Source organism: Eleutherodactylus coqui, chromosome 3, assembly GCF_035609145.1.
Source record: "Eleutherodactylus coqui strain aEleCoq1 chromosome 3, aEleCoq1.hap1, whole genome shotgun sequence".
NCBI classification, from domain to species: Eukaryota; Metazoa; Chordata; class Amphibia; order Anura; family Eleutherodactylidae; genus Eleutherodactylus; species Eleutherodactylus coqui.
Window position 1 is genome coordinate 119,867,007 of NC_089839.1, and position 13,343 is coordinate 119,880,349.

General features: G+C 40.2%; 1 protein-coding gene across 1 annotated transcript in view; it reads left to right on the forward strand.

The window, feature by feature from the left end:
• RAB4A (RAB4A, member RAS oncogene family) overlaps positions 1 to 13,343 on the forward strand; it is a 134,621-nt gene that overhangs the window by 75,841 nt on the left and 45,437 nt on the right. The window contains exons 4-5 of the mRNA XM_066596018.1: positions 389 to 451; positions 1,544 to 1,698. Coding sequence (XP_066452115.1) covers positions 389 to 451; positions 1,544 to 1,698 — 218 coding nt within the window. The remainder of the gene's footprint in view (positions 1 to 388; positions 452 to 1,543; positions 1,699 to 13,343) is intronic.

Here is a 13,343-nt window from a genome sequence, read left to right on the forward strand (position 1 = left end):
ACTGTATACTTCGCCTGGCTTGATCAGATCAAATTTAATAAGCTTTATTAACCAATCTGAAAACAGTCAGGCTATTATTATAGTTCCCAGATGTTGTGGAAGAACTTGTGTAACATTTCTATAAATAATATTGTTTGAATTTTGGAACTTGTGTTCTATAGAGGAATAATTATAGTTTAAGAAAATACAAAGTTTGATTAACTGAAGAACATAATAAAAAAAGATTTACAACAATTTTGCAAAAATGGATGCATTCTTAACAAATGGTACCCGGACTTTTATGAAAATTTGTAATTGTAATGTAGTAATTTTTTTTCTTTAATAATGCACGCATGCTGTTAACATTAAACCTATTTCTGTATCCTAAATTCTGTGTCTCCTTTAATAGGTCTGTTACACGCAGCTATTACAGAGGAGCTGCTGGTGCTTTACTTGTTTATGACATCACAAGGTAATGTGTATAATCTGTTTTGCACCCACTGGCTTTTAAGACCACTTTCACACGAGCATTTAACGGGTGTATTTATGTGCTCTTAAAGTGGTTGTACCCAGTTATTAAAGGGGTTGTCCTGCGATGGCAAGTGGGGTTAAGCACTTCTGTATGGCCATATTAATGCACTTTGTAATATACATCGTGCATTAAATATTGGCCATACAGAAGTTATACACTTACCCCCTCCGGTGTTGGCGTGCCCGTCTCCATGGCGCCGACCAAAGCCGCCTTCTCGCTGGATTAGACGCGCTTGCGCTGAAGGGGCGCTCCGGCGTGCTTGCGCCGCGCAGGTCTTCTGCGCATGCGCAGAAGACCTCTGCGGCGCGAGCATGCCGGACAGAAGAGGGCAGACTGCGCAAGCGCGTCTAATCCAGGGAGAAGGCGGCTTTGGTCGGCGCCATGGAGACGGGGACGCCAGCATCGGAGGGGGTAAGTGTATAACTTCTGTATGGCCAATATTTAATGCACGATGTATATTACAAAGTGCATTAATATGGCCATACAGAAGTGCTTAACTCCACTTGCCATCGTGGGACAACCCCTGATCCAGCCTCTGTCGACTTGGCCGTATAAGGGCTTGTTTTTTATGTGACAGGCTGTAGTTTTTATTGGTACTTTTTTAGGCACATAGGGATTTTTTAAAATTAGTTTTAGGGTACATTCATACAAACGTTTTTCTGTTGGACGGAAATAGGATCCATTCATTTGAACGTCTGTTCTGCGAAATGGTTTTGAGGGGCCTCTGTCATCTCATTTGAGCACTTGTATCTACATTATTGGGCTCAAAGGTGAGGGGACCGGGAACTGCATTTTGTTCCCACCAGGTCCCCTGTTTTAGCTTTGTGTCCCTAGAAAAGGTAGCGCCTGCACACAGTGTGGATCTTTTCAGAAGGCTGTGTGTGTGCGCTCTCTTATTCAACTCATTGACTTTAGTCTCAATAAATTTCTCTGGAGTTTTGAAACATATCAGACATTTGTATCATTCGAGTTTAGAGAACCCCTTTTAATCTCATTTCAGCTTTAAAAAAAAATTTCTTTTTCCAAATACAGTCGTGAAACGTACAATGCCCTCACCAACTGGCTAACAGATGCTCGAATGCTGGCTAGTCAAAACATTGTAATAATTCTTTGTGGGAACAAGAAAGATTTAGATGCTGACCGTGAAGTTACATTTTTGGAAGCTTCTCGATTTGCACAAGAAAATGGTGAGTGATGGTCTTTTCTTATATGTAGTAGAGGAGAATATCTGTACAATGATTCTGGGCAGCACAAGTGTTTACAGATTGTACTAAATTGGCCTTAATTTCTGGTTGTCGACAATATTTAGATTTAAATCACTGAAGCATATACCCTGTGCAGCACCTACATTAATCTAAGGTTTTACTTCTAAACAGCCCGTGAAGGGACTTATCACCAGGAAACCCAACTATGGTTTATATTGTATATGTTTGTTTCAAAAAGAACGTCTTTGTCTCTCTGCCTCCTCAATTCTCCAGTTGGTCAGCTGAACAATAAGGTGACCGATACATAATAAATGCTAAAAATTTAGCTAGAAAAAATATATTATACCCATAAATTGTATATATATATTTCCAACCCTTATATCCTTTATATGATAATATATATTTTTTTAGGAACAACATATTTTGCAGAACTTAACAAATCAAAGGGTGTTTGCACTGAAAAAATTGGACTTTACATACAGTTTTAAATTGGTAATTCGCACTATAGGAGTTAAAGCCCCCTCAAAGTTTACAATCTGAGGAAATAGGGTGATAGAAGACGTTGGAGTGTTTGTTCTGGACATACCATGTAAGTTGTGCAGGTCTAGAAGTTATTACATTAGGGAATATTTTTAAATTAGCTTAATAAGTAGAAAAGTCTAATAGGCTGCGTGTCATTAAAAAACTGATAGGAACTGTATGATGCACTGCAATACAGAAGTAATTAAGTGTATTATACAAATGACTGCATGGTCAAATGCCCTAGTAGGACAAAAAAAGTAAAAAAAATAAAAAATGTCATTTTAAAAATTGCATTTTTCCTCCCAAATATTGCTTTATTATGTAATACATAAACAATGGCTATTTTTTTAAATACAGGCTGAACCCCAGGATGGAATCATAGGCTTTCATTGTCCAAATGAAAACCATAAGGTCTCTGTTTGAGCAGGGTTCCATTCCTCTGCAGGATTTGTGGAATAGTGTAGTTGACTTCCCTTTGCTGTCAGTCACAAATGTTGGAAAGGAATGGAACATTGCTTAGAGTAGTTATTGGTCTTCATTTTAAAGGAAACCTGTCATCAAGTTTTTACAATGCAATCCACTATAACACTTCAACAGCGCTGCTAATGTGAGTTTCTTATTGCTATTTGGTTTTGCACTCCATGCCTCGGTACCTTTACAATCTGCTTTTGAAGTTTCTCCGTTCTGTATTCTAATGAGCTCAAAAGAGTTAGTTTTTGTCTCAGCGCCATACCAGGTATGCACCTGTTCTTAATTGACATGCATAGTGATTTATCTTCATTGTAATCCCATGCATGTGCCATAGCAAACCCTGCCCGCTCCTGCAGATGTCTACGGGAGTAATGATCTTCAAGGTGCATGCGCAGTACACTACAGAAGTATCAGCTAGTAAGCGAGAGCTGAGGTGCGTGGACAGGGATTGTAATGATGCCTGTGTGGTATTACAATAAAGAATAGAAAACCGTATGCATGGCAACTAATAACAGGTGAGTGCCTGGTGCGGCGCTGAGAAAAAATCTGACACTCTTCAACTCATTTCAATACAGCGCGGGAAGGCTTCAAAAGCAGTTTGTAAAGGTACGAAGGCACGCATTACAAAACCAATTTAGCAATAAGGAAATATCATTAGCAGTACTGTTAAAGATTTATTATAGATTACATTGTAAAAATCTGATGACAGTCTCCCTTTAACAATGAAACCCCTATGGTTTTGTCTGAATCCCATTTTCGGGGACTCGGACAGGACCCTGGACAGAGTATTTATAGCATATGTGCAATTTTAGATGACTTTTTAGAATAAGCTCTCATGTATGCACATAGAATCATTAAATGGTAGAGTTGGAAGGGACCTCCAGGGTCATCTGGTCCAACCCCCTGCTCAGTGCAGGATTCATTAACCCCTTAGTGACGGCCCTATTGTAAAACTACGTCCTGCTGTTGCAGGACGTGTATGGAGGGAGGTAGCGCCGCTATCTCCCTCCATACAGCGCAGGCGTCAGCTGTTTATTACAGCTGACACCCACGGGCAATAGCTGCGCTCGGCCGTTCGCGGCTATTAACACTTTGAATGCCGCTGTCAATTCTGACAGCGGCATTTAAATCCCCCGAACGCTGTTCAGGGGTCCCGCACGGCCCCCCCCCCCCCCCCCGCGGTAAGATCGGGGGAGCCGTGCAGGTGTCATGGCAGCCGGGGGCCTAATGAATGGCCCCAGGGCTGCCTTAGCAGACTGCCTATCAAGCCATCCACACAGGGTGGCTTGAAACACTGCCTGTAAAAAAGCAGTATGACGTAATGCTATAGCATTCCGTCATACTGCAGGAGCGATCAAAGCATCGCATGTTAAAGCCCCCCAGGGGGACTTCAAAGCAATGTAAAAAAATAATCAATAAAGTTTTTTTAATTGTTAAAAAAAAAAAGTTATAAAAGTTTAAATCACCTCCCTTTTGCCATATCCATTATTAAAAAATCAAAATCATAAAATAAAAATATGTATTTGATATCGCCCCGTCCATAAAAGTCCGATCTATCAAAGTAGCGCATTATTTTTCCTGCACGGTGAACGTCGTCTGAAAAAAAAAATAAAGAACGCCAGAAATACACTTTTTTAGTTACCCTGTCTCCCAGAAAAAACGCAATAAAAAGCGATCAAAAAGTCGTATGTATTCCAAATTGATACTATCGGAAACTTCAGGACATCCCGCAAAAAATGAGCCCTTGCTCAACTACGTCGACGGAAAAATAAAAAAGTTATCGCGTGCACAAAATGACCGCAGAAAATAATTGAAAAAAATTAAATATCTTTAAAAAAAAATAAAAGTACTACAGCAAAAAAAATACTATACAAGTTTGGTATCGTAGTAATCGTACTGACCCATAGAATAAAAATATCAGGTCGTTTTTGTTGCAATTTGTGTGCTGTAGAAACAGGACGCACCGAAAGATGGTGGAATGTCGTTTTTTTTCCATTTCTCTCCGCTAAGAATTTTTTAAAAAGTTTTTCAGTAAATTATATGGTACAATAAATAGTGCCATTGAAAAATACAACTCATCCCGCAAACAACAAGCCCACATACAGCGACGTCGATGGATAAATTAAGGAGCTACGATTTTTTTAAAGGGAGTAGGAAAAAACAAAAATGGAAAAAAGCAAAAAAGCTCCGTCACTAAGGGGTTAAATCATCCCAGACAGATATTTTTCCGGCCTTTGTTTGAACAGTTCCATTGAAGGAGAACTCTCCACCTCCCGTGGTAACCTGTTCCACTCATTGATCACCCTCACTGTCAGAAAGTTTTTTCTAATATTTAATTTGTGTCTTCTCCCTTTCAGTTTCATCCCATTGCTTCTAGTCTTTCCTTGTGCAAATTAGAACAGGGCTGATCCCTCTGCACAGTGACAGCTCTTCAGATATTTGTAGACAGCTATTAAGTCTGAACTCAGCCTTCTTTTTTGCAAGCTAAACATTCCCAGATCCTTTAACCGTTACTCCTAGGACATGATTTACAGACCACTCACCATCTTGGTAAATCTTCTCTGAAGTTGCTCCAGTTTGTCTATGTTTTTTTTTTTTTAAGTGGGGTGCCCAGAACTGGACACAGTATTCCAGATGAGGTCTGACTGAGAAAGAGTAAAGGGGGATAATGACCTCATATGATCTAGACTCTATGCTTCTCTTAATACATCCCAGAATTGTGTTTGCCTTTTTGGCTGCTGAATTACATTGTTGACTCATGTTCAGTCTATGATCTACTAGTATACGCAAGTCTTTTTCACATGTGCCGCTTAGCCCAATTCCTCCCATTCTGTATGCGCTTTTTTCATTTTTCTTGCCCAGATGCAGGACTTTGCGTTTCTCCTGTAAAATACCATCCTGTTAGTCGCCACCCACTGTTCAAGCTTTTCTGGATCTTTCTGAATACTCTCTTTCTCTTCCCTAGTGTTAGCTATCCCTCCCTAGCTTTGTGTTGTCAGCAAATTTGATCAGTTTCTTATCAATTCCCTCCTCCATATCATTTAGAGAAATGTTGAACAACAATGGGTCTGGGATAGAGCCTTCTGGTACTCTACTTGATAAATGCTTCCACTTGGATGTGCAGCCATTTATGACCACTCTTTGAGTACGATCACTCAGCCAGTTGTAAATCCACCTAACAGTTGCCTTGTCAATCCCATATTTGGTCATTTTGTCTAAGTCTGGTATGAGATACTTTGTCAAATACTTTACTAAAGTCAAGATATACTATATCCACTGCATTTCCCTGATCAACCCAGTCGGTGATTCTGTCATAGCAGGAAATTAGATTTGTATGGCATGACTTGTTTGTTCCTAGCTCATGCTGGCTTTGGTTAATTACTCCATTTTTATCCAAGTACTTGCATACACGCTGTTTAATAATTTGTTCAAAGATCTTTCCCGGTATAGAAGTCAGGCTCACAGGCCTGTAGTTTCCTGGATCCACCTTCTTTTTTTTTTTTTTTTTTGAAGATAGGCACAACATTTGCCCTTTTCCAATCTTCTGGGACTTCTCCTGTTCTCCAGGAATTTTGGCAAGTGGTCCAGCAATTACCTCCACTGCTTCTTTTAGTTTCCTAGGATGTAAGTCATCTGGACCTTGAGACTTGAATTCATTTAAGTTAGTTATGTGTTCACTCACCATCTCTTTACTTATAGATAGCCTGCATTCTTTTATTCCCCCCATAGCACAGGGAAGATCAGTTGATGTACCATCTACTTTCTGATAGAAAACAGATACAAAATAGGAATTTAAAAGTTTGGCCTTCTCAACATCATTCTTAACCAATTCACCATTTTTATCTTGTAAGCATCCAATAGAATCTTTGACTTTTCTTTTGCTTTTGACTTACGCCCCAAATCCTTTTTTATTGCTTTTGGCCTCTATTGCAAGTATCAATTCATTATACGCTTTAGCTTTTCTGATACTTGCCCTACAGTTTCTGCAGACCGCATTATATTCTTCTTTAGATATTCCCCCCTCTTTCCATTTGATAAACCTATTTTACTTCATTTTTTAACATGTGTGCAAGTTCTGTGTTCATCCATCCTGGTTTCTTTAAATGCTTCCCATTCTTCCTTCTTTTAGGGATTGTTAACAATTGACCTTTGAGAATCTCATTTTGCAGTATTTCCCAACCTTCTTGAATATTTCTGTTCTTAAGAACATTGAGCCATTGGATTCTTTCTACCCTCTTTCTGAGTTCATTAAAATCTGCCTTTCTCTTTAAGCTTACAAGTAGAAAATTACCAGTAGTGGAGAACCAGTCACCTCACACTCGTCTATCATTTTATGCCGTGTGGTAAACTCCTATCCCCGCAACAGCTGATCGATAAATACTCAGTTCCAGAACGCCTATGGCTTGAACTGAAACAAATACACAGCTTCCTTCGCTCCCTGCTATGTTCCGCTGGCCCCTCCGTCACCCCTACGCCGTTTGAGGGAGCCTGCATATGGGCCCCACTTCAATCAGGTATAATATCGTCACTTTATGCTAACATGAACAAACCCCTCGCAGAAGCCAAACTCCCCTTCATGCAACACTGGGAGTTGGATTTCGGCATTTCCCTCCCCCTGCAGCAATGGCAACACTGTTGCACCTTCATTGCTAAAGGCAGTCATCAAGTAACTCTCGCTGAATCCTCAGTAAAAATCTTACACAGGTCATACCTAGTTCCTACAACAATCCACAAATACTCTCCATCCACTTCCCCGAACTGTGTTAGGGGTTGCGACAACCTGGGTTCAATAGCCCACACATGGTGGACCTGCCCATCGGTTGCCACGCCTTGGAGGGGGGTGACCAGACTCATCTCCAGGGTGTTGGGTAGGGCGTTCCATCTTGCCCCATCTGTCTGTCTCCTGGCCGACAAGCCTCTAGGCTTCAACAATCAACAACAGAAACTTTCGCAACAGATATGTATGGCGACTAAAATCTATATTGCATCCCAATGGATGACGCCCACTCTCTCTCTAGAACCAATTATTGCAAGAGCATCAAGAATGATACTTTATGAAAAGTTGTCGGCCATGAGGGAAGACAGTATGGATCTCTTTCTGAAGACCTGGAGACCCTGGGCAGAATATCTAGATATACCAGGCAGCTAGGCCCCTTAGGCATGAGATGGCGAGCTGTAAGGAATGACTTGCTCTGGCGTCTCAAGAAAAGAAGATAAGCAAACGTCCCGAATACATTCTGAAATTACGGACGGAGAGGGGTAGTGAACGGATTAGGTCAGGAGGTACAGGATTATATAATAATGGGGAGACGGACATATCACGCCACATGTAGAATTAGATGAGGTGGATGGAGGAAGGGGAAGGACTGCACACAAACAAACAAGCTAACCCATTGGGCATTACCAAACAGTGTGGACTCCTATTCATTATTCACTCTTTTATGTTTTTTTTACAAAAAATTTTATTTTCTATTGTTTGATTTGATATCTGTTTATCAACCTTAAGATGCCCCCTGCGTGCGGATTTATTAAAGCAGATTGTATTGTTAACTTGAAAATTTCAATAAAACACTTTGAGAATAAAATCTGCCTTTCTGAAATCCAACCTTGAGGTCTGAGTTTTCGCAGGTCTTCCTCCCCTTTTTATCCAAAATTCAAGGATAGCATGATCACTGCCTCCTGAGGTCCCAGCCGCCCTTACTTCCTCCACCATTTCCTCCCTGTTGGTAAGAATTAGGTCCAAGATAGCAGATCCCCTTGTTTTCTCTTCTACTTTGAGACATAAAGTTGTCAGCAAGAGCCGGTAAGAATTTTGTTATATCCAATACTTTTACCTGAGAGAGATTCCCAACAAATGTCTGGATAGTTAAAATCTCCCATGATTCCTATGTCATGCTTTTTTGGAAGCTTGGCCATCTGTGGTAGAAAGAGTTAATCAATATCTTCTGCTTGTCCAAGTGGCCTATAGTAAATGCCTAAAATGGTGTACTTTCTGTTGTTCTCTCCTTTTATTCTTACCCAAACAGTTTCTACAGAACTACCATGCTCTTAAGCTTGAATCTCTGTGGAGATGAAGGTTTTCCTAACATACAACGCAATACCTCCTCTCCTTTTTTTTAGTTCTGTTTCTTATATATAAGTTGTATCCCTCAACCCTTGTATTCCAATCATGCGTATCATTCCACCAAGCTTCCGTGATGCCTATGATATAATAACATTGTTCTCGCTGACGAGATAGGTCAACCATTTTTATCCCCCTGATCAAAGACTTTATGCCGAGAGCGAAGAGTCTTTTCTTGGTATAATCAAGCACTAGTAACGTATATTCTCTCCTCAGACAGTTAAGTGCAGAGTGATTTGCCTCAGTGGGAGCCATAATATAACAGGTTTCTGCCTCGGAGAGACAATGCTCCAAGTCCTCCCTTGCCTGCGGCAGAGACTTTCTATAAACTGAGATGGCCCCAGCAAAAGACCCTCTACTTAAGGCCTTAAGAGCCTCCCAGACCATGGACTTGGATGCTGAAGAAGCATTAACTTCCCAGTAAATCTCTGCCTCCTGGTCACTATAAGTGCAGACTTCCTATTGGTCAAGCCAAAGGGGATTAAGTCTCCACAGGGGACGAGTGTCCCTCCCCTCCAAATGGAGGACCAGCTGTAGTGGTGAGTGGTCCGAAATACCTCAGGGTACATAAGAAACGTCACACACCAAAGGAAGACATTCCGGGGACCCGAATCACAGGTCAATTTGAGAAGAAAAAAAAACATGAGTCACTGAATGACAAGAGTATACAATAGCGTGTGGATGCTTCAGGCGCTACATCTCCTCCAGCAGATAAAGAGAAGCCCACGTAGGCAACTGGGATCCCACCTGAGTCGTCTGCCGAAGACTGTCACGTATTGGGTCCATTAGGTGATTAAACTCCCCCCATCGGTATCACTGGGGCTGCCTCTAGGAGTATCACCTTAGCCATGATATCATGCAGCACCTGAATATCAGCTGGAGCTTGCAAATAAACATTGACTATGGTCAAAAGCTGTCCGTTAAAGAAGCCCTGCAATATAAGAAAGCAACCATTAGGGTCAATATGCAGGTGTTTGAATGTGAACGGGACTGACTTGTCACTAGTATTGTCACGCCTCTAGCATAGCTAGAGTATGTGGAGTGATAGGCTAAGCTAGCAAGCGCACGTTTGAGTGCCATTACTTTAGAGCCCTGCAAAATAGTAAAGTCCAGGACAGCACAACTCCATATAACCCTCAGGGTGGGACTGTCCAATGTGCCAGCCGCAGCAAGGAGCTGGATCGCTCAGCTCCAAAAAGCCAGTCAGAAGAAGAATAGCCGTGGCAGCAGGAAACGATGCAATCAAAAAACCTTTATTCCTCCAGTCACCATACGACGTTTCGATCAAACATGATCTTTATCAAGAAACTTTAGAGCCCTGCAAATGTGTTTCCTGCAGAAGAACAATGTGGGGAGAATAATTCCTAAGGAAATTGAACACCAGTGCCCTCTTTACCTTGGAATTAAGGCCTCTGACATTCCATAAAATCAGCTTAAAGGGGTTGTCCCGCGAAAGCATGTGGGGTTATACACTTCTGTATGGCCATATTAATGCACTTTGTAATATACATCGTGCATTAAATATGAGCCATACAGAAGTTATATACTCACCTTCCCTGCGCTGGCGTCCCCGTCCCCATGGTGCCGTCTAATTTCAGCGTCTAATCGCCCGGAAAATAAGGAAGAAGTTGCAGACAGGGGATTCGGGTAAGAATTTTTTTTTTTTTAATTTCAACACATCCCTTGGGTTTGTCCTGCGCTGAATGGGGGGCCTATGCAAAAAAAAAAAAAAAAGGTTTCGGCGCAGGACAACCCCTTTAAGCTTATCAGCCATTGGGAACCCATTAAAAATATGAGAAGGTCACATCTGTACAAATCAATTCTGTAACTGCGCATGGACATTGCACTGTTAATCACTGAGACAGTAGGTTCCAACTATCACTGAAGAATTCACTGTCTGGAACCCAGTAGATTTGTAAATATTTTTTGCTTAAAACATAGCTTTTAATAAGAATACATTAAATCTAAAATTTATACATATAACACTATTCCAAAATAATTAACATACACACACTTAAGTATAACCAAATTCCCTTGACCTCTCGGTAATCCTATAGGGCTGTAGATATAGATTAGTCTGGATTCACTACCAGATACCTGGTTCTTTTTAACCATACATGGTATCCATGGTTTATGACTTTTAATAATGGTCTACTAGCCCCAGTAATTCTCTTTAAAATAGTCGGTCAAGGGATAATTTTTCGGACTAGATTAGTCAGATAAATCACCTTTTATCTTTAAGATTGCAAGTGACTAATACAAGGGTCCCCATATGTTGGCTAATAGAGGACAGGAGATCATTTTTGGGTTTTTATTTTATTAACCCTATTATCCTGGATCTTGAAAAACAATAGGATCGACGCGTTTCTTTAGTCTGATGTTATTATTGGACTAATTCATCAGGATCCACCGATTTTTTTTCTATTTTTTATATTATGTACAATTGATCAAAGAGATGAGATGTTTTTCAACACTTGCCAATATTTCAATACAAGGATTCTATAGGTCTATTGACCTCAATGGTAAATGAACCCTGTATCTATAGAATTGAGGTAGTGGTTAATGATAATTACCCCAATTAGATATGCTATCACATATAGCTGCTTTTAAACAGACTATCATGTGTAGCAACTAACTCGTGTGATATATACGATCATTAGTATCCCTTCTATGTATACTGACCACGCATACACCTTTTATATAAAGTAGCAGCGCCAGAGCATCTAACTACTGGTGGGGTTATGCTTAAAAATATATAACAGCATACCCCTATTTAGTACCTCAGTCTTACGGCGTGACTGGTAGTTTTTACTGCCTCTGTACTGATAACACAGCAAGCCTACAGCTATATAGCCCAGAAGGACTGTCAGAGCGCGCATACAGACGTATCATGCAGCGCTATTGAGCACTAACAAAAACACACAGTGGGGTGGCTGAATGAGACTGGGCTATATAGCTGTAGGCTTGCTGTGTTATCAGTACAGAGGCAGTAAAAACTACCAGTCACGCCGTAAGACTGAGGTACTAAATAGGGGTATGCTGTTATATATTTTTAAGCATAACCCCACCAGTAGTTAGATGCTCTGGCGCTGCTACTTTATATAAAAGGTGTATGCGTGGTCAGTATACATAGAAGGGATACTAATGATCGTATATATCACACGAGTTAGTTGCTACACATGATAGTCTGTTTAAAAGCAGCTATATGTGATAGCATATCTAATTGGGGTAATTATCATTAACCACTACCTCAATTCTATAGATACAGGGTTCATTTACCATTGAGGTCAATAGACCTATAGAATCCTTGTATTGAAATATTGGCAAGTGTTGAAAAACATCTCATCTCTTTGATCAATTGTACATAATATAAAAAATAGAAAAAAAATCGGTGGATCCTGATGAATTAGTCCAATAATAACATCAGACTAAAGAAACGCGTCGATCCTATTGTTTTTCAAGATCCAGGATAATAGGGTTAATAAAATAAAAACCCAAAAATGATCTCCTGTCCTCTATTAGCCAACATATGGGGACCCTTGTATTAGTCACTTGCAATCTTAAAGATAAAAGGTGATTTATCTGACTAATCTAGTCCGAAAAATTATCCCTTGACCGACTATTTTAAAGAGAATTACTGGGGCTAGTAGACCATTATTAAAAGTCATAAACCATGGATACCATGTATGGTTAAAAAGAACCAGGTATCTGGTAGTGAATCCAGACTAATCTATATCTACAGCCCTATGGGATTACCGAGAGGTCAAGGGAATTTGGTTATACTTAAGTGTGTGTATGTTAATGATTTTGGAATAGTGTTATATGTATAAATTTTAGATTTAATGTATTCTTATTAAAAGCTATGTTTTAAGCAAAAAATATTTACAAATCTACTGGGTTCCAGACAGTGACATTGCACTGTTGGTCAAACTTAAGATTTAAACTGTTATTAACGAACACCAACTTCCCTTCCCGCCTTACCCATCCAACCCAACCGAGGATAGGTTTGAATCCCATAACTATTACAAGTAGAACGGTGGGGCACAGGCCCACCAGGGTACTCCTGAAAAAAACAATGAAAAAAGCTGCAAAAGGTTTGAAGGTGAGAAGAGAAGAAAAGAAAGAGAACTCCCCTGTCTATCTCCTAAACATTTTGACATCCATAAACCCATATAGAAAACCCGATATCACATATTCTGCAGCGTACTAAGTAACTCAATAAAGGAGAAGGACCCTTTCAGCCAGGGGGAGAATAACTTAGTACAAAATAAAACAGTGGCCCGTTTTGCCTCGGGGGGAAAATGCCCCTCTCAGCAAAGGGGTCATAGATAAGGCTAGAGTATACTAGACCTTTTTGATCAGAGTTCGGCTTTGGGGTCAGTAGCCTGAAAAGAAAGGAGAGATTATGCATTGCAAACTGTTGTTTTAATGTCCTTGTTATATAAGCATAGAACAGTCTCTGCATTAAAATAGTACAGAGTCAAGTATTCTTCCAACAATAAGAAGGATTCTC